General features: G+C 42.9%; 1 protein-coding gene across 2 annotated transcripts in view; it reads left to right on the forward strand.

Moving 5' to 3' along the window:
• Positions 1 to 22,775, forward strand: part of GAREM1 (GRB2 associated regulator of MAPK1 subtype 1) — a 177,464-nt gene that overhangs the window by 149,378 nt on the left and 5,311 nt on the right. For both annotated transcript variants that reach the window (XM_012782572.3, XM_012782573.3), the window contains exons 4-5: positions 5,708 to 6,880; positions 21,239 to 21,405. In XM_012782572.3, the coding sequence (XP_012638026.1) occupies positions 5,708 to 6,880; positions 21,239 to 21,405 (1,340 nt within the window). The remainder of the gene's footprint in view (positions 1 to 5,707; positions 6,881 to 21,238; positions 21,406 to 22,775) is intronic.

Genomic DNA, 22,775 nt, shown 5'->3' on the forward strand with positions numbered 1-22,775 from the left:
AATATGGAGATGTGAAACAGAAATGTGAAAAAGCAACGTGAAACAGAATTATAAGTAGTAAATGGTTTTTATTGTTAATAAAAGTAATAGTAATGATGGCTGCTGCTTATTGAGAGCCCACCATATGCCAAGCTCTGTGGGCAGTTAATTACATACATTCACTTAGCCTGCAAAATAGATGATGGTATTCTGTTTTACAGATGAGGATCCTGAGGCTCAAAAAAGTAGATCACGTTGTCTGAGGTCAGTTAATACTAAAGACAGGCTTCAAACTCAGCTTGTAGTTTAGTTAATAGTATAAATGAGTGGGTGTGGTGTTGTCCTAATAAAACTTTATTTACAAAATCAGATGATGGGCCATATTTGGACTATGAGCAGTAGCACTGACCTTACCTATATTGCTGCAAGTTGAACTGTATGCTAGTTAAAATGAATAGCAAATAATTCTTGGTGACCAAAGTCAAGAGAATAAAATAATTGAAACCTTGAAGCCGCAGATGCTATAGGAAAAGAAAGGCAGCACTCATATGTGTCAAGTATCATTATTTGTGAATGATTTATTAACTCTTTGGGGGGAAAAAAACCCATCTAAGCTGTATTCTTCAAAGCTGTCAAGGTCATAAAAACAAGACCAAGAAACTCACAGCTCAGGATACTAAAAGCAATGTGGTATCCTGGTTTGATCCTAAGATAGAAAAAGAACATTAGTGGAGAGAAAAAAAAACTGATGAAATCCTAATAAAGCTTATAGTTTATGTGATAGTATTGAACCATTTTTTTTTTTTTTTTGAAACAGTATTGCTTTGTTGTCCAGGCTAGAATAAGTGCTGTGGCGTCAGCCTAGCTCACAGCAACCTCAAACTCCTGGGCTCAAGTGATCCTTCTGCCTCAGCCTACCAAATAGCTGAGACTACAGGCATGCGCCACCATGCCTGGCTGATTTTTTCTATATATATTAGTTGGCCAATTAATTTCTATTTTTAGTAGAGACAGGTCTTGCTCTTGCTCAGGATGGTTTAGAACTCCTGACCTCGAGCAATCCACCCGCCTCAGCCTCCCAGAGTGCTAGGATTACAGACGTGAGCCACCGCGCCTGGCCTGCACCATTGTTAATTTCTTATTTGGATAAATGTTCATGGTCATGTCAGATGGGAACAGGAGAAGCTGGGTGAATAGTATACAGGAACTGTCCACAGTACCTTTGCAACTTTTATGCAAAGCTGAAAGTATTTCAAATAAAAAGTTGAAAATTTATTTCTTTGTTTAAATTCCTAGGCTTACTCCTATTTAGAAGCCTGCATCTATGTTAGGGCCAGGTGAATACTGAATCTAAAAGGAAACACAAACCAGGCACATTGGCACACATCTGTAGTCCCAGGTACTCAGGAGGCTGAGGTGGGAGGATCCCGTGAGTTCAAGACCAGCCTGGGCAATCTAGCAAGACCCTGTCTCAAAAAAAAGAGAGAGATAATTCTAATAACTTTTACAATAAAAGTAAATGCAGTTGAGGTCTTGTTAAAAAATATCAACAGGTATCTGAGTCATCTAAAATGAACTTTAAACCTTAGCAGCATGAATTGCCGTTAAAAGAATAGTATTCTGTCCATTATGTACTTCCAAGGACTCCTACAGAGAAATTCACTTCACTCTGGAAACAACAGAGCTGTTTGTTTTTTATAGTACTAATGGTGATTGACAAATTGCTTATTCCAGAGATTATAATTTTACAGAGATGATCTAGAATAGTAGATAAGAAATGATTTACAAAGATTGTTATTCCTAGTTTTCTAAATATATGCTGATGGTCGCTACTCAGTAAGCAGTATGAATATTGTCAGTCCCTTTACCCAGACACTTTTTTATTAGCATAAAATAAAGAGTTTAATCTCAAGGTCAATGTTAGCCTGATGCCAAAACCTGATAAAGGTAGCATAATAAGACTGTAGACTGGTATCACCTGTGACTATGACACATAAGTCATAGATCAGATGCTATCAGAGAATCATGCAATATTGTCTTAAGTGTACCATGATCATATCGATTTTTTAAAGCATCTAGAGTTATTTTAATATTTCAGAATCTATGATATAAAATCAGTACATCGAAAACATTAAAAATAGATATATGACCATCTTATTCGATACAGAAACAGCATTTGATTAAAATTCTTAAAAGTTTCTGTGTAGAAACTTTTAGAAATTAGGAAAGGCACACTACTTATATGACAATGAGTATTTATCTCAAGCCAACAAATTTCTCACTGTTTTATATTGAAAGACAAATCTGAAACAACATAAAGATGCTCACTCTTACCACTACCACTCTGTTATGGGAGCAAAAGGATGAAAATTGAAAATATGAAGATAGATTTTCATCATGTGTGTGAGATACAACCACCTACTAATCCCAAGAGAATCAACTGCAGAAACGATTACAGCAAGATATTACACATACAGAATAGCAACAAAACATAACAACTACAAATCAACAGCAAGATCCAAGGATTGATAATGAAGGCAAACTTAAATGCTAATAAAGGAAATAAAAGATCTGAATACATGATGAGAATTATCTTTGTGCGTATTTGGAAATGCTATTATAACGATGTCACTTTTTGCCAAAATACCATGTAGATTTAATGCACTTCAAATAAAATTATCAATGCCAACTATAGATAAAATGATTCTAAAGTTCATCTGGAAAAATAAGCAGGCAAAAATAGCTAAAACTTCTTTTTTTTTTTAACCTTTTAATTATTAAATAATCTAAAGAAACAGTTCTTTAGATTCTGTTAATCTAAATTAGTTCTGTTAATCTAAATTAAACAGTTCTAAAGAAATGTTGCAAGAGTAATATGAGGACTCTCAGAACACTGGAACACTTTATTCAGATGCACCAATTTTTACCATTTTGGCACATTTATTTTATCATCTTCCAGCCCCCCCCCCACATACTTATATACATACGTATGTCCAATATAACTTAGCCTTTTCTGAATCATTTGAGAGTTAATTGAATACATTATGCTCTTACCCCTTAACATATCAGTGTATAGTTCCTAAGAATAAGGTTATTTCCTTATGTAAGCACAGAACATTCAGGAACATTAACAGTGATAATACTTTTATTTACAGTTCCTATTCCAAATTTGCCAGCAGTCCCAATAGTGTAATTGCATTTACTTTTCATTTCTCTTTATTTCACTTTAATCTGGAGCAGTTCTTCAGCTTTGTCTTTTATGGCATGAACATTTTGTTAAGAATACACTCTAGATACTTTATAGACTATTTCTCAGTTTGGGTTTATCTGACATTTCCTCATGATTAGATTTTGGTAGTGCAGTTTTAGCTGGAATGTTATATAAGTGAGGTCATGAACTTCTCAGGGAATCACATTCAGAAGCAGGCAACGTCAGTATGCCTTTGGTGATATTAAATGTGATCATGTGGTCCAGGTATTGTCCAATTTCTCCACTATATAGTTAATTTTTTCCCCCTTGCAGTTAATAAGCATTCTGGGGGAAGACACGTTAAGACTATGCACATGACCTGCTCTTCATCAGACTTCTACAAATTGAGTATCCATTGATGATTCATGTATAAACCAATCTTTACTATAGTAGTAAAGTTATAATAACATAAAGTTTAATAGTAATAAATAATAAAGTTACAAAATTATTATGATTTCCCAGTCCTGCACATATTTGTCAGCTTTTCCCTCATGCATTTTTTTCATTTGTTCATCTTTTTGGCTATCAGCATGAACTTAGACATTCCTATTTTAGTCAACAGATTGTAATAATTCATTATGGTTGTTATTTATTTTGATGTTCAAATTGTCCCAGATTTTGCCAGTGGGAGCCCATTCTGGCTGGCTCCTGTGTCTTTTTGGCTTGTTCTCATCATCTTATGAGCACTTTACTTTCTGGCACAATAGAATGTTCCAAGCTCATCTTGTGCTTTTTCTGCCCTTCCCCTGAAATCACTCATTTCTCCAAGGAGCTCTGGTTCCTTTTAGTGGGGGATGGTTTGGGTACTGGGTTTAGGATACTAGAAGTCTTAGCTTCTGGTTGCTTGGAAAGGAAAAAACTAAGGTGTACTTGTGTGTATGTGAATAGCTTCTTAAAATTATAAGTTAATACTGATATCTCCAATTCCAATCCAACCTCCAGGGAGTTCTTTCTTCCCTTGCATGCCTTTCTCCATTCCATATTTCTGTCTCTCCTTCTATAATGAAAACTATAATATCCATAACATCAACACACTTACCTGTTCATTCAGTCTTCCAGTACACATAAATTTGACTCAGAATCATTCCCCCTACATCCCTATGAAAACAAATCTAAGAAGGAGCATAATATTTATTGGCCTTTTTTCCCCTGCAGCATTATATGGTCAAAGACAGCATTCCAGTTACTTGGATTATTTCTCTGTCCCCAAAGTGGTTATTTTATTGATTTGAAATACAGTTGGGTTCATCTGTTTCCATTTATGTTCAATTTTAAGTTTTTAAAAAGTTCTTTTTGACTTAATTTTTTTGAATAATAAAGATATTTAAAATAAAACAAGAACAAATAAATTCAGAATGCATGCATTACCTTTCATAGTGGTAAACATGAAGTAAACTTCAGCATGGGTATAGGGAGATATAATTTCATAAAGTGATAGACATAAAAATAAATATAACAGTGGTGAAACACAATGGATAATACACACACACACACATTATATATATATATATATATATATATACACACACACACACACACACACACACACACACACAAATATATACATAGCTTTTGTCCATGCATTTCTACTTCTGGTACCTTATCCTAAAGAAATGAGCTATAAAAAAGTTCATTGCACTACTATTTGTAATTGCTGAACATTGGAAAAACCCATCTAACAGTAAGGAACTGGTCAAATAAATTAAGGCACATCCATATATAACAGAATACATTAGGTCAGTATTACAATTGATGAAGTATATACCTGGGGCAACAGATAGATTGTAGTTATAAACTCAGTTAACAAAATTGTGTGTATATATATTTATCTCTGAGATAGAAGGCTAGATCCCATTTCTTTTTTTTCTTTCTTTCTATTAGTATAAAATCACTGACAGATTATCGTTAGTGGTAAGAGAGTACAGAATTTTTTCATTTTTATATCTGTATGTTCTAATATTTCTTCCAATGAGTATGAATAGTTTGTATAATAATAGAGAAGAAAATGGAGAAATAAAACACTTTTAAATTCTTTGTCTCAATTCCAAATCTTCAAAATTTGGTAAAATTTTAAACAGTAAAAAATTAGTAAATTTTTAAATAATAAAAAACAGGGAATTTTCTACATGAGTGTTCATGAAAGCATTACTTATAACTGAAAAAGAAATAGTGGTAACATTAATGTCCCAAAGTATTAATAATTATCTAGATGATAGACTACTGTGTATCTGCAGGGAAAAAAGATGTTTCTGAAAGTCTAATATCTTGTACAAAAAGTGGTTATTGTTAAACACATAAATGTTATGAAAGAAACAGAATGTCTAAATTTAATATTACAACAAAGCACAGCATTTTTCTCTGTGTGTCGTGTGTGTGTGTGTGTGTGTGTGTGTGTGTGTGTCTGAATAGGAAGTTCTTTAAGACTCTGCACAAATAGATGAAAGACACTAAGCTAAAATGTGATTTATCGTATTTTAGGTTGCTTCAGGTGAATGCCATGAGGACACTGAAGTTTACAACATTACCCTGTGTACTGGGGATGAACTCACTCTAATGGGACAGGCAGAGATCCTTTATGCAAAAACTTTCAAGGAAAAGTCACGACTCAACACGATCTTCAAAAAGATCGGGAAGCTCAATTCCATCAGCAAGCTGGGAAAGGGCAAAATGCCATGCCTCATCTGCATGAATCACCGGACCAATGAAAGCATCAGCCTTCCATTCCAGTGCAAGGGCAGATTTAGCACCCGGAGTCCCCTGGAACTTCAGATGCAGGAGGGTGAACACACCATCCGCAACATAGTGGAGAAAACCAGGCTTCCTGTGAATGTGACTGTGCCAAGCCCTCCACCCAGAAACCCGTACGACCTCCACTTCATCCGCGAGGGGCACCGCTACAAGTTCGTCAACATCCAGACCAAGACGGTGGTGGTTTGCTGTGTGCTGCGGAACAACAAGATCCTCCCCATGCACTTCCCTTTGCACTTGACCGTCCCCAAGTTCAGCCTCCCAGAACACCTGGTGAAGGGGGAGGGATGGCCCGAAACCCTGGTCCATCACTGGCTGGGGATCTGCCAAGAACAGTTTGACATTGACGAGTATTCACGGGCTGTCCGCGACGTGAAAACCGACTGGACCGAGGACTGCAAGAGCCCCAAGAAGGGCCGGTGCTCCGGCCACAACCACGTGCCCAACTCCCTCAGCTACGCCCGCGATGAGCTGACCCAGTCCTTCCACCGGCTCTCAGTGTGTGTGTATGGCAACAATCTCCATGGCAACAGCGAGGTGAACCTCCACGGCTGCAGGGACCTGGGGGGAGAGTGGGCCCCCTTTCCTCATGACATCCTGCCCTATCAGGACTCTGGTGACAGTGGGAGCGACTACCTTTTCCCTGAGACCAGCGAAGAATCGGCAGGCGCCCCGGGGAAGTCAGAACTTCCCTACGAAGAGCTATGGCTGGAGGAAGGCAAGCCCAGCCATCAGCCTCTTGCTCGCTCCCTGAGTGAGAAGAGCAGGTGTGATCAGTTTCTAGGTTCTGCCCGGTCCAAATGTGCAACTTCTCCTCTTCCTGTCCCCGGGACTCTGGGAGCAGCAATGAAGTCTTCAGATACTGCCCTACCTCCACCTCCAGTGCCTCCCAAATCTGAAGCCGTAAGTCCTTTCTGGATTTGAGTGAGTGGTGTGCCATTCCTCCCCTCTCTCCCTCCTTCCCTTCTTCCCTCTCCTCAGTCATCCTCCAATCTATTTTCTTAGAGGAAAACTCCCCAGCTGACTATTATTAGAATGAGCCAATCTGTTTAGTTTGAGGTGAAGTATACATGCTAGCCAGATTATTTTGACCAATCAGGAGTCAGAGTTTTACTCTATATGTGATGAGAAACGCTTTGGCAGTTTTTAGCAGGAGAGGTTTGAACGTGACTTTTGCTGCTACCTAGAGAACGGATCACAGGGAGGAGAGAGTGGAAGCTGGAGGCCATGAAGAGGCGATTGCAGCAGCACAGGAATGAGGGGGCCATGCCCCCCGGGCCCCAGTAGCTGCTGCAGAGCGTGTTTCAGGGGTAGACCCAACAGCAGTTACTGCTGAAGTGGATGTGAGTGGGAAGGAAAGAAGCAGAACGCCAAGATTTTTAGCTGGAGCGATAAGAGTGGGTATGAGTGCCGTTTGCAGTCCTGGGAACGACTGAAGGAGTAAAGTTGTGTGAGGGTAGGAAGGGGAGCAGAGGAGAATCAAGCAACATCAGCATCAAGTGTAACTCTCCTGTATCCCTGAAGTTACACTGAGATCAACGCATGGTGGCTGTGCTCATGTATGAACACACACACACCCCAGAACCAGGAGCTGGGGTGGTTCTTTTTAACACCTTAAACATAACTCATTCAGGGCTTGATGAGGCTTCTATTTAATTTTAATATAAAGTTAAAATTTCAGTACACTTCAGTACACAACAGGAGAAAGGGCTCTATCTTGACCATGTTCTTTGATTGACGGCGGATTTGAACCTTTGCTGCTCATTTTTGACCATTGAATTTCATTACATCTGAAGAGTGAAAGTGCTAGAGGCATTAGGTATCATTCTATTCATTTATTTGACAATATCCATTATAGTGGTTTACTTTTTTCTATCTCTAAAAGAACCCTTCCTTGGGGGGGGGGGGCGGGTGGAGGGGAAGAAACCTTACCTGAATCCCAATATACAGAAGAGTTAAAACCCATCTGACTAAAGCACAGGTTGCAGGGAGGGGGCCTTCCGCATGCCCCTGCCTGCTCTCTGCCCCTGACCAGGTGATCTCTGGACATCTCTCCTGAACCCTGGGGCTGTGCAGAACTCAGTTTCAAAACCTTGGAGTTGCTGGGCTAGATGTTAGAAATGCAACCATTTTAACCTGGACTCAACCCTAGTGTTGATACTTCTCAGTTTTAGGGAAGGTTACAGATGAAAGGAGGTGACTATTAAATGAACTAAATGGTGATAAAAGGAGAGGGAGAGAGAGAGAGATCATGTGTGTGGGAGTTCCAAAGAGAAAGGGAAACTTCTGGTTGGGGGACGAATGAGAGGCGCCTTCATGGAGACGACGCCTGTTGCAGTGAGCGCAGAGCACGTACGTGAGTAGGAAGAGCAGAGAGGTGAGGGTGATGGGCATTCCAAACAGAACAGTAGGAGCAGGTGGGGGTGGAAGCCTGGATGGCTTTAAGCACAAATGAGGAAAAACAAGGAGTTCTGTTGGGCCACTGAATAGGGCTGGACAGGATGTAGGAACGGCAGTGGGAGCTGAAAGGCTGGAGCCAGGACACGGACAGCCCGAGTGTCAGGCAGCAGTTTGTGCCAATCGCCGTGCTTAGCTGTCCATAGAGAGCCCTCCTTCCTGCAGAGTTTTCCTGAGAGAGGGTCCACCGATGACTGGCTCTTTGTTCCAGAACATAGGAATTCCCCAGAAGCTACATGCCTGGACTTTCTCCAGCTCTTTACAAGATCTACCAGGACTCAAGGCATAAGCCGAGAGATCCTTGTATTTAGTAGGAGTTTGGAATATTTGGAGAAGTCGTGCTCAGGTCCTTGTATTCTTGTCAGAGAAAAAAAGGAAGGGGACATACCTCCAAGCAGATACTCCAGGCAATTTAGAGATGTCTTAACTCAGCTGTATATTTGATGTTACTTGATAGCTAGGGTCTTCAATAGGAACATGACCACAAGAGCTTTTCCTATTGAATTGGGTCCTACGTGGTGTATACTGGGGATGCATGTTTGTTGATTGACCGATGGACTCATCCAAGATGGTCACACCCGGAGTAATTTATGTAACCAAGTTTAGAGGTAGGAAACTGGTATCATGTGTTTTTTCTGTGGCTAATGAAAACTAAATATTAAGAGGTCCAGTTAAGTCAAGAGGTTAGTCTTGGTACTAAAAGAAAAATACTAGAGCTAAATTTGAAACTAAAACCAAATCTCACAGGAAATGAAAAGATTTTGACCTCCAGTCTAAACTGTAATTTCTTATGACGTAAGAGAATCTTTTCAGAGTGTGTCCAGTGTTTACAGAATGCTGTAAACATAAAGATTTTTTTATAAACACCTGAAATCATTTAATTTGCTTTTTTAAAAAAAAAATTAGGCATTTCAAATGAAGTCATATTTTTTTATTGGTTCTATGACCATGAAATGAATTTTCCATTTTTAGGATGTGCGTGGGATCTGAAGAACGTCATAATTGTTAGATGTGGCTTCAGCTTGTAATTTTCAAAAGGGAACTTTAATGGGGCATAAATTCAAGTGCTCCCACAGAATTAAATAAAAGTTCTTCTCTGGCAAGTTCCAGTGGAGCAAGTCCTGGAGAGAGATGTGCCGTGTATCCAATGGCTGTCCCGCCCAATAATTAAAGATGCTGGTGAGCTTTCAACTGGGGCCAGCTGGACATTATCTGGGAAGGTGACAGCTCCCACCAGCGCCTTAGGGAAAGAGGGTGCTGCAGCCGTGGAAAAGAGTCAAAGAAAGGGTGTCTGTCCTAGTAAGGGGAGCAAAGCTGGCCGTTGGCGAATGCCCTGTTTGGCCACAGCGCACGACCTGGCCACGTTACCTTCTAGAGCTGCCATGGCTGCATTGCAGTGCACGTTGGCTGGTTTGCTTCTGCTGAGTCTTCTGTTCCTCACTTTCAGCTCCAGTGTCGTTAAGTTGTGGCATATGTCATTGTGCTCTTTCCCCACCAGATTTTGACAGTCTGTCTTTCTGTGAGAGTGAGAATCAACCTCCCCCTTCAACGGTAACGCGTACTTCCTTTCCTGAGTGGTGCGGCAGCTCTAGCATCATCTGGGTTCCCCTCGGCCCTTTCCCGTCTTCAACAGGGAAACAAGGTCGTGGGGCCAGACAAGGAAGTCCTCAGGGACAGAGTAATCAGCTCAGCCTTGTCCGTATGCTTTGTTATATACCTTGTACTTGATGCTCTGGTCATCTTGTACGTTTGTAAAGATTGTGTAATACAGTTTGTTTAAGCAAAAGGCTGCCACTGACCTGTCTGGAATAGGAACGGCTATTCCCTTCCTGACAAGACTGTCCCAGGGAAAAGTAAACAGTTGCTGATTGAAGGAGGAGACAGGAACTCTCCCATTGTACGTTGTAACTGAGCCCACAAGTAAAATTTTGCAAGGTACCCCCAGATCAGAATGATCCACCAGTCCCTCTTTTTTTTTTTTTTTTTTTTTTTTTTTTGAGACAGAGTCTCACTTTGTTGCCCAGGCTAGAGTGAGTGCCATGGCGTCAGCTTAGCTCACAGCAACCTCAAACTCCTGGCTCAAGCGATACTTCTGCCTCAGCCTCCCAAGTAGCTGAGACTACAGGCATGTGCCACCATGCCCGGCTAATTTTTTCTATATATATATTAGTTGGCCAATTAATTTCTTTCTATTTTTAGTAGAGATGGGGTCTTGCTCTTGCTCAGGCTGGTTTCGAACTCCTGACCTTGAGCAATCCGCCCACCTCGGCCTCCCAGAGTGCTAGGATTACAGGCGTGAGCCACCCCGCCCGGCCTACCAGTCCCTCTTAAGTGGATTATCCTTGTTGATCCCTATGTTTATTCCAAACATGTCCTTTATTTCATAACATTGGCGGGGGAGCCTCTTCATCATTTTAATTCTCTGAGTATTAGCTGATATGTCTAAAATATTTGCCCAGATACACTCTACAGTGACAATCTTCAAGAACTTTTTTTTTTTCCTCTTTAGAAAATGCCATTTTGGAGAGCAATGCTGGGAAGACTTTATATTACGCAAAATTCTATAAATAGGATGTTTGCCGCCCAGATTGCTCCGGTCTGCACAGTGAATTACAAAATGGTTATCAAAACTACAGGGTCACAGGTCTCCTACAACGTTTTGTGTGGCAGGATCCTGTCTGAAGACCCCAGGAACCAGTGATCAATGTCCTCCATCTGTCTTCAGAAATAGAAAAAACTACATTCACTCTTGGTTGGTTGTTGACATTTACAGCAGTTCCTGAGACTCTGGTGAAAGGAAAATCATAGTAGGAGCTCCTTTGTGAACCACTGGCTTCCGCCAGGTGTTACTGCAGTGTTGGCAAATGTGTTGACCTTTGCGATAGACAGGGGTGCCCCCACAGCTTATGAGAAACGGGGTGTAGGGAGTGAGTTGTAAGATGGATTGGTAGCATGTATTCATTGTTGGGAGGCCGGAAGTCCATCATAAATGAGGTTCCTTTAATGAAGCACTCCTGTTGGTGTTTGAGAGAAATAAGACCTATAGGGTGAATTGAATGCCTGATTGGGCCTCCTCCAGTAGGTGATTGAAAAAAAATGGATGTAACTATGGAGAAGTAAGTTGCGGTGCCCGGATCTGCCTCTAACAGGCCTAACAATGGATAAGAAAATGGAAGCAGATACCAGGTACCCTGGAAGTCTTCCTTTCCCCTCTCAGTGGAATTCTGGAGAGAAGTGGTCTGCACACTATGTGATAGTATGACATCTAGGAGCCACACGTGGATGTGAATCCTTGTATGGCCACTTAGTAGCTTCATACCTTGGAGAAATATGTGACCTCCTGGAGTCAGTTCCCGTGGGGGTGAGACTTTCTTCACTCGCTGCATTATTGCGCTATAGAAAGTACTTGGCACTTTTCCCTGGCACTTGGCAAACATTCAAAATAAATAGCAATACTATAATAAAGGATGGATTCCAATTTAAGGTCAGGTACTGACTTTTTAGAGGGTTTTTTTTTTTCCTCTCTGTCCTTCCTTGACTAAGGGACGGAGAGGGGAAGTCACCCTTTCCACATTCATAAGGTGGAGGCAAAGAGTCAGGAGGCAGACGGGGGTGGGCACGTCCTTCTCCACAGCCAGAGGGCAGGGGTCAGCCACCACAGTACCCAGACAGCGGCCACTCGGCCTCACCATCCAAAAGTACGTGTGATCGTTCATTTCGCTAGGTCTCTAAGATATTACAGGAACACAATTGGTTTTAAAAATAGCAAAACGTTCTATTAATCTGACTTTTTAAAAGTCCAGTTGATAAGATAGGTGTTATAGTTACCCGGGTGTGGAATCATCATAAACTCTGTAATCATCATAAGCCAAAAAAAGAGCCCGAGAAATGCTTGGCATCCTGTGGATCCCAATAACATAATCCTTTACTAGAGGACTCAGGAGTGTTGGAGAACCACAGAGTGCCTGTGAAAAAGCCACGGGATTCTAAGGCTACAAACAAGTGACAAGAAACTAGCATTCCTGGGCAAACCTATATAGAAGTACTAAAGGTGAGAGGTTGCCTTGGATAACTAACCCCATTCCTCAGGCATGGTTGGGCTGGGTCATGGTGCTGCCAGATCTCATAACTCTGGATGTACCCCCCCCTTACAGAATTAGGGGCCAAGTTAAGAAAGTGCTATAAAAATGTATGTTTATAAACTGGGTAAAAGGGCTATGAAAACTGATTCTATTTTTTATTTTGTCTGGGCTTTTTCCCCCTCTATCAAATATTAATATTAGAAAAGGCATTAAAGGGCAGATTATCCTGAATAAACGTGATGTATTAATATTCAAGTTTAGGTACTAAAAGATTAATCTGGAAATGATTATTTACTTTTCAAAATAATTTGCTCTACAAAAAGATTCACTCAGGATTCCGCTAATTAATGAGATCTCCTAGAGCATTTGACATTTAATTAATTTTAATTACAACTTTTGAGGGGTTCTTTGTAAGTAAGCCATACCTATGTTCCCATTTGTTAACTGAAATAAGGACTAAATTAGTATTGTGTTTAGGTAACATGGAAACTAATTGCCTTCCTTTTCATGTAGGTTGTTTTTAAATGAAACCCTTCTAGGCCAAGGATTTTTTTTTCCTTCCTCTTCTGTGTTCATTGAAAATCTCAATGATTAGCATGTTAATAAAGGTAATTATAATATTCTATGGGATAAGTCTTGTTTCAAATCTGTACTCTTAGGTACCATTTGTATAAAATCACATTAATAGGAAGGTTAGATACTATTTAAGTATGTCTGTCATGTATCATACTATTGCTCAGGAAAGGCCTTTATTCTGCGCCCCAATAGCATAGACTTTCTTCTGAGTCCATGGAAGCTTCCTAGATTTTAAACAAGTACTTCTTTTCAGAACCACTTGCCCTTCTTGCCATCCAACGACCGAGTGGCTGCCCACTCCCTCCCTTTCTGCCTCCCTTGCCCGAGGCTGGAATATTGGAGGCCATTTCTGAGAAAAGTCTGTCTTAGGTCTTTATCATCAATGTATAAAAATGGAAAAAAAGAAACTCAGGCATCTGAGAATCAAGATTTTGACTGTAAATCATACTTGCCCTTGCGTAATTAATCAAATAGAGGTTCATTTATCATACTTTGTCATTGTAAAACTTTAATTTATCTTTGGCTGAAAATATCCACTTATAGTTATGTGACAGGGTTATGAACTCTTTGTATAAAAGCCTCTTTATAAATAAGGTTTCTTAAGGCTGTAATGATTTTGTTATCTGGGAGAGGGAGTGTGGGAAGCAATGTAAAATGCAGGGCAGAGGGCATGGAGTGAAGGCAAAGTTACAGAGTTCACAGATGCCTGGTTACAAAACTCCTTTCTTTGGATTGCTCACATTATCCTGAATTTGGCTTTTTAGAGACAAAAACTCACAATAAAGGTGAGTCTAGTTTTTTATCTAGCTCACCAATAGTGTATATACTTTCTGAACCATTGTCAGTCTGGAAACAAAATGATCCTTATCCCAAGTATTCCCAGATTGCTTTAGTGATTGCCCACAAGCAATTGATCCCAAGCAATGTGATCTTTGAGACAGGAAATATTGTCCCTCCCCCACCCCCAGCATGTGACGGTAGGTTTTAGACTGTTAACTAAGGAAATGCGTGGCTCTGTCACCCAGTTTCTCCAAATCCATTGGTTTGTATGTAAGAGTTGAACAACTGCTGCTCTGAAATTGATTTTCCCCCCAAAAAGGATATCTGAAGACTGTTAAGCAAAGAATGTGTCATTATGAAGAGTTCTGTTTACCTGTCTTAAGCTGTCTCTTTGGTCTTATTGGTGCAGGCATATGGAAGTGGCATTTCATCCATAGAAGAGGACTAGGGGGCTCCAAGCAACAAAGGCTTTCAAAGTAACATTGTCACAGGACAGAGCCCCTGTTCTCACACTATGCTGTTTCATAAACACTTGGCGTGCCTTTTATTTCTTTATTCCCTTGATCCCTAGGAAGATATGTAACAGAAGAAAGAAATTAGTTCATAGGTAACATGTAGAAAATACTCCAGTTGTATGTAGGTGTTTCAGTTTCTGCCTGCAAGCACCTACAGGCAACCCTGTTTTCCAACCATGCACTAACAAATCCCCATGCCTGTTAACACATGGCTATTTAGAGAGCAGACCTTGTTTTCCATTTTTTACAAATTCTTGGTCCTTTACCCTGTGCTCAGGTCCCGCTAAACAAGAGTTACAGCTGTAGGGAGTGGGGAGGGAAAAGGAAGGTTAAATGCCTATTCCAGGAGTCAGGAAATCAAGTTAAGCTTTCTGGACAGTGTTCCAAAAGTAAAGAAAATGGCCCCATTCTATGGTGCATTTGATTTTGACCATAGATTGGAGTTGGGTTTGACTTTGTTGACCACCTTCGCTTAGAAACACACAGCATTTGTTCTGTTAGGTGCATTTCATCCTTGCTCTCGCTGTTAAATGGTATGCTGCCATTCCTTATGTTCCTGGCTTTGTGTGCCCAGCAATGGCATGGCAGAGGCAGAGAGCAATGGAAAAATATGTTCTCCCTTCCATCTTCTTAAAGGAGAGCACAGGGGCATCCCAGGAGGCAATAGAGATCACGTGCATGCATATATATACCCAGGTACATTTTTCAAGTTTCTTCCAAGTTTAAAAAAAAGAAATGGGCATGCTTCCTTCAGTCCAACACCCCTTTCTAACAGCTGCCTCACCCCTGCCTTCCCAGCCGGTATCCATGAGAAGAGTGGTCTGCCCTCACCACCGCCCCTCACCTCCCTTCTAGCTTGGGGCCACTGGCAGCTGGCTCTGCGCCTTCACTCTGCTCACGCCTCCTCTTCAGAGATCACCAGTGACCTGCTCGCTGTCCCATTAGGGAAACTCTTCCAGTCCCTTTCTGGACATTCTGACATCTCTCCGTCTTTATACTGCAGTCATCTCTGCCTTGGCTTCCTGGACACCACTTGGGCGTGGTTCTGTTCTGTGAGCAGCGGCATATGCTTACCTGTTTGTCTCCTCCTTTGTCTCCTCTGCTGCCCACCCTTGGGTGCTCTGCCTTCTTCTCGTCTGGGATCTCAATGCTGCTGTAACTTCAGATTCCAGCTATCAGTAGAACATTGAGCCTCCAACTCCGTATTTTCAAAAGTAAACTCCTTGATTTATCCCGAGCCCTGTTCTAGATGTCTGTCTAATGAAGGGCACCAGTATTTGCCTCGTCTCCTAAGCGCCCCGGACCAGAGCATCGTTCTGACTGCCCTTTCATGCTTCTATACCTTTTGTACACTCACAACTCTTACTCCTCAAGACTTCTTCAGTACGGTTTCCTATGAATTTGTTCTTCTTCTGCCACCTTGAGTAAGGTCATGGTGCTCCCACAAACTGCCACAGACTGCTCCTATTACACTTGCCGATTTGTATCTTAAATCATGTGCTTGTCTCCCTCCCTCACAACTGACTCTGTGAGTTAGTCGTTACTATATACTCAACATAGCTGAATGAGCATGCCATAGGCACTCAACATATATTTGGACAAATAAATAGCAAAATGCAATTAATGGAGCCTGTAGGAAAAGAGAAAGTGATGGCCATGTTCCTCAGGCTCCGAGTGACGATGGAACCAGATGGTGCCTGCGATCCTGGCTGTTAGCCCACAGGAAAGATACCATTGACAACTTGCCTCAAACCCCACTGTTAGGGGTTTATTATTAAACTGTTAGATTATTTCAGTGTTACGTGGCTGAATATGCCTCGGAAGATGCCCTGTAGACTAAGGAGAAGTCACATCTCAAGAAAGAACTGAACTCACCATTTTCACCTTTCGCCATATTGGCGTTCCGTTTAGCTCAGGGTTAGTGATCTGCTCCATGAATACCAAGGAGAGTTATAGTAACACCAGGGGAGCGGTATTGTTAATACATTTGATAAGAATTGAATCACTGAACATTTTAGAAGAGAAGGAATGACTGCGGAAGGAGCAAGGGAGGGAGATAGACTAGAAGTGTAACAGCCGGAAAGAAAAACTTTGGGCCAGGGAATTGCCGGGAAGCAAGGCATTGGGTAGGAATGGGGGTCGCCCTCCCCGCCGCCACCTGCGTCTGTGTTGTGCTCTTTGACCGTGTCGTAAACGGCAGGACTTGGGTGCCTGGAGCTTCTCTGGGAACCGAAGCTACTCGTGACCAGAAATTCCCGGCAGATAGGCAAAGGTCGCCTGTAATCCACGGCGGACGGGAACACTCACCTCGAAACAGAAGGCCAGCCCTTCACTTAGCACCAGTGCTGGGGACTCAGTCCCCATAGTACAGGTGCCTGTCCCACCTTGTGCTGCCAGGTGAAGTCCAGTCTCAAGGGCTGCACCAGAAATAAATAGAAGAGCTCTGGTCCACGAGGCACACTAGAGTCTATCAGATCCTCATTTTAGCGTAGGGAGTGCTGTATCAAAGCCACGGCATTTCCCAGTTCAGGAATACTGCCATTGTCCTTTTCACTCTGATACCGTGTCAAAGTGGAGTTGGTGGTGGTCACATGTGCCAGATCTACTGGCACCTTTTTTCTCCCTAGATCGACACTGATACAGGTGTCACCAAAAAACTAACACCCAGCCCAAATCGCTTGTCAAAAATAATTTCCACATAAAAATATAAAAGGCATTCTCTGGTATATGTTTAAAAATAACAGTGCCTTTTTGTATTTTTGTGACATCTCTCGCCCTCTACCTGACATTGTGTGTGACATGCTTATGCCAAGGGTGACAAGTCCCCAAACTCTGCCATCCCCAGGACGGTTATAACGATGACAGTCCCTACACTTTAGCTCTCAGGCTAATTAAATATACATGGAGAGTAAGTCAGTGAACAGCGTGTGAGCAGAGTCCAGAAGCAGCGGTCCCAGACAGAGCGTGTAATGACAGGGGCTGGGCCTTAGGGGCTGGCATTTGGGGGCAGGGGGCAGTAGAAACTAGAGAAGGAGCAAGAAAGCACAGGGTCTGCTGAGGGGACCTGACGCCACCACGTTGGAAGGCCCTGTGTGCTCACGTAGAGGGGCAGTAGGAGAGATCACCAGAAAGATGTGTCGGAGCCGGATCACAGAGGGACTCGAGTGGCAAGTGGAGGGGTAGGGGTCCTTATCCAAGAGTCAGAGGAGCCACTGGAGATGGCAGGTAACATGCTGAGAGCCAGGTGCCGAGGCTTTTAGAAGGAATGAGCTGAAAATGTAGCTCTTAAAAGTGAAATAGAGGCCGGGCGCGGTGGCTCACGCCTGTAATCCTAGCACTCTGGGAGGCCGAGGCGCGTGGATTGCTCAAGATCAGGAGTTCCAAACCAGTCTGAGCAAGAGCGAGACCCCGTCTCTACTAAAAATAGAAAGAAATTAATTGGCCAACTAAAAATGTATACAGAAAAAATTAGCCAGACATGGTGGCGCATGCCTGTAGTCCCAACTACTCGGTAGGCTGAGGCAGAAGGATCGCTTGAGCCCAGGAGTTTGAGGTTGCTGTGAGCTAGGCTGACGCCATGGAACTCTAGCCCAGGCAACAGAGCGAGACTCTGTCTCAAAAAAAAATAAAAGAAAGTGAAATTGAACATGAGGGAAAACTGGAAATGGGGGGCTTGGTCATCCAGTTGTAAATTGCCTTTTATTGTCAGATAAAAATCATCTCAAGCACAGCTACCTTCCTCCTGGATGTGAATGTCCCATGTTGAATCCAATCAAGAAGCAAAGAATATTCTGATGCTGAATGAACTGTAAAAAAAAAAAAAAAAAAAAAAAAAAAAGAAGCAAAGAATAATATTAATAGAACAGTTACTGTTCTGAGAGTGTACGACATAGGAAGTAAGATGCTAAAATAAGCCCTCACTACTCGTAACTTCTGAATCCCAAATTGTATACAGTCCACCAGGGTGTGTGATTCTTCCTGTAAAATGCAGTTGAAATAGGACTTCGTTGAAGCAGCAACAAGTTGAAAGTAACAAAGCCACGTGCAGATGTGTTTGTGGGGTCCTCAGCTGTGTGCCCCCATGGTGTGAGGGCACCGCCTGCCTGGGGTAGCACAAGCTACTCACCTTGGACCTCCACAAAATGACACCTGAAAATCTCGTCATGAATGGCGTCGGTTACAAGTCATCTTTTAAAAAAAGCAACTACCTTTTCTCCAAAGTGTGTTTCAAGAAAGCCTACTTCTTTCGCTTTGAATTCACATACTTACACCCAAACTGCCCTCTCATCACAACAGAAACAGCATTTTTCTCTGGCCTCATAGTCTTGTCTCTTTCATGACAACATCCCAACCCTTAGAGTAAGAATCAATCTCTCTCTTTTTCTTTCTTCCCTCCCTCCCCTTCCTCCTTTTTTTCTTTCCTCCCCTCCCCCCCCCCACACACATTCTTTAACTCCTTTCAGGAGTCATGTGGCCACTCCAAAAGCTGTCTCTGTCCCAGATTCCATCTTGAGGGCCAGCTGTAAACACCCCCAGTTAACCATAGCTTACCCTCCTCACCACGCCCTGTAGCCTTCAAATGCTTCTTTTCACTGTCGCCTCCCCCCATCATGTAAGAAACCATGGCAAAGGGCACAGGAGTGCCTAGTTCTGAGGGCAGTGGCCTAACCAGCTCCCAGTGACCTTGGGTGCCTGGGGTTGGCTATAAGAACAGGAAGAGAGGACTTCCCTTAGGTCAAATTGAACTGCAAGTGGCTTCTTTTCTGAGTCCCAAGTCCTAGGTGAGCCAACTATGTTAAAGTAAAATGCATGTTGTAATTGACATCTGAGCATATTATAATTGACATCTCAGGTAAGCAGTCCCTAATGAAATGTCATATTTAATGACTAATTCCAAAGTTTAGAGAATTCTAAATTGAATCCAGCATTAAACATGTTTTCCTCATGCTCCACTCTAACCTATTGAGAAGTGACTGTTTATTAAATTTAACTGATAAATTCCTTTGATAAATGATAAAATGATAAACATTTTCCATGATTCCAATTACTATAATCATAAATGCCACCAAGCACATCTATAATAAAGGGACACCCTAAATTCCATGGACATTCCCTGAGAAAGAAAAGAAACACAACTGGCTACTGTACAGTTCATGAACAAGACAAGGAAGATAAACCAAAGCCCGGAGTAGAGCGACCCGGCCAGAGCTTCAGTGTCCTAGTTGGTTCTTAGCTTCTTTACAAAGAAAGACCCCAGAATGGTGCAGGAGCCTCTCCTTGGGCCAGCGGGACGATCCTCTCTCGCCATTGTCCAAATCTCCTTTCCTCCCAGGTTTCCTCTCTGCAGTCATCCACCACCTTTTAAAAAGCTCACAAGGGGAAAGCCTGCATCTGTTGGAGAAGAAATCTGCTCTGAATATTTTGTTTTGGTCTAAAGAGCTTCTCCAGATGAAAAACGTTCCCCTTACCAAGCCAGCAGACCCCAGGAACCGGGGCTGCGGGCCCTGCAGGTAGGAGCCATGCTCCCTGCCCCCAGGAAGAAATACCATGGATGAGACTTTTTAAATCGCTTCCATTTCACTCAGCATTGAGGTTCGCTGGGCCACCCATGGCCACGGGCCTTTTCTTACTAGCTGGTTTTCTTTGGCGAGTGAATCAGGCCTGGGCTGTGCGCTGGAGGCCCAGTCGGCAGTCATGTAGGTGGTGGAAGATGCAGTGTAATGGCGTGAACCCATTGCATCTTGTCTTAAGCAAACTCCATACCAGAGCTAATGGGAGGTTGCCAGGTGCTTGGCCAGAGGGGAGTTGAAGGCAAAGGTGAAAAAATCAGTGGGAACGTGGCCTGAAAGCAGAGCAGGAGAGCGTGTCAAAGCACAGCATTTTTGACAAGAGTCAGAATTGGCTCTATTTTTACCTCTGCAGTTGAGGGTAGACTAGCAGAACCAGGTAGGTATAAACTGCCCCCTGCTGCCTCCCACCGAGAAGTACATTAAAATGTCCACTTGCTTAATAAGAGTTATGTTCTGAAATGCCTGCAGGGAATGGGGAGCCTACTGGGGGCGTGGCGGGCAGATTCGGAGAATCCGTGGACATCACAGGTCACCTAGATTCTCTCCGACGTGAAGATGAAGGAAGGCTGAGAGAGTTGGATGCGCCTCTTAACAAAAGTACTCTTCTCGGGGATTTGGAGAGCTGCCTCATTACTCCTGCGACCTTGTTTCCCGAAATGTGGCCCAGGCGAGTTAGAAATGCTGGCTTTCAGGCCCCTCCCCAGGTCCAGCCAGTTAGAATCTGCATTTTCACGAGATCGCCAGGGGATTCGTGTGCATGTTACCCTGGAGAAGCCCTGAGTTTAACCTCAGAAGGAGCTTAAACCCTGGAGAAGGCCCCCTGTTCCTAAGGTTTGGATCAAATTGAGTGTAGTTTGAGCAGTGAGAACACACAACCCAGTAGGAGAGATTATCCTCTGTTAAGATCGTGAATGTCTCATGTCCTTATTTTCTTGATACTTCTGTTTTATCCATGCTCACGTTGCACTAGCTCTTTAACCAAAGCCACTTGAGCTTGCTGTATTCCACACGATGTGCTATTTTTCAGCAGCAACTGGCATCTGCCAAGCAGTTTCCTTCAAAACCAGTCTGTCCCAGCGAGTGTGTGGCGGGCGTCCGATGGGCTCTCTGGCAGCCTCTGTGTTCACCATCATTCTTGTTTGCTCTGCTCTTTTCTCCCCGTCGCTTGCTCCCCTGCTGCTGCTGCTGTTTGAGAGTCGCATTGTGAGCCTGCAGGATCCAGCTGGCCCCCGGTGGCATGGTCAGCCTGTTGCTAACCTGGAGTTTTCTTTTCCGCCTCAGGTCAGGGAAGAATGCCGGCTCCTGAACGCCCCACCTGTTCCGCCCCGAAGCGCAAAGCCGTTGTCCACCAGCCCCTCCGTCCCTCCTCGCACAGCCAAGCCAGCGCGGCAGCAGACTCGCTCTCCCAGCCCCACCTTGTCCTACTATTCTTCAGGGCTGCACAACATGTAAGTCTCCTTGCCGGGCCCGCCGCAACTTCCCCTCTCACCCGCCAGCCCCCGGGGGTTCTTGAGAACCTTTGCAAGGTAGCCATAACCAGGCCAGGAGGGTGGGAGAGGAAGTGCTTCTTTCATTTATTTTTGAAATTGTTTTACTGGGAGAGCATGATGGGGCCCCCGTTGGTTTTGAGCCAGGATGGAAGAGCTGATGTCTTTTGAAGAAAAATGCCACAAGAATCTGTGAGAAATTCAGTGATTAAGGCCAGCTAGATTCTCTTGGGAAAACCCGTGGACCTGCCATCCATTCTCCCAAGTCAGCATCTAGTTTGCTTCGACTTGGACACAGCAGACAGCAGCTTCCATCAGGACTGAGAATTGAAAGGGTCCCACTGGCTCCGTACTCTGAATTTCCACCCAGACAGGAGTCCCTTTTTGACCATTGCTGCTGAGCAGTCATCTCCTCCTGTGCAGATCCTTCTGTGCTGTGAGTTCATTCTTTTGTAGTATAGGTCATTCTACTGTTGGCAAATGCCTATATGTATGTGTGTGTATGTGTGTGTGTGTATGTGTGTGTATATATATATTTTTTAGAAATCCTTTCTAATATCGAGTTGGAATCTATCTCTATGTAACTTTCACCTATTTCTTATGTCTACAAAAACAAAAATAGGTTCTCCCCACTTCTCTTTGTCAACTCATGAAAATTCAGAGTCAGCTATGATATAAGTCTTCTCTTCTCCAGAAAAAACAGCCTCAGTTCCCTCTGCTGTTTCCCCTGACATCGCTGCCGGGTCCCGCATCAGCCTGGTCGCCCACCTTCGAGTCCACCCTAGTTTCACTGTCACTCTTAAAATAGGGCCCCCAGAGCTGAGGGCCTGACACCACGTGTGATCATTACAGTTTACAGTGGCTCTCTTTGCAGGTATTATTTGTTCTCTGGACATTTAAAGCCTTAGGCTAATGTTACTCGATTGTACAGAAACTAAGGAAGGCTAGGATAATTTATTGGAATAAATTTTTTCCTACCTCAGGCTTTTGGCTAGAAATAGAGTCATGGGGTGGTGATGATGTCATCATGTCCTTGTAACACAAGGATGGCAAGCGTGGGGCACCACGTGCCACTTCTTCCCTCCACCCTTGCCCACTGCAGACATCACTAACCAGTCATGCTACCTGTTGGTGCAAAGCCCAAATGTGACTGAAGAATTTTTCTCATCAGAAAGATCCAGGCAGCTACTAACAATGGTTTTCTTATTCACTGAAATCTATATTTTTCCATCTCCACTGTAGGCTTTCAAATCATTATGTACATATCTACATTTACCAATGTATTTAATTACAGATTTGTTTTTAAAATCTCAGTGAGGTTAGTAGGTACT

This window comes from Microcebus murinus, chromosome 17 (genome assembly GCF_040939455.1).
Source record: "Microcebus murinus isolate Inina chromosome 17, M.murinus_Inina_mat1.0, whole genome shotgun sequence".
Classification (NCBI taxonomy): Eukaryota; Metazoa; Chordata; class Mammalia; order Primates; family Cheirogaleidae; genus Microcebus; species Microcebus murinus.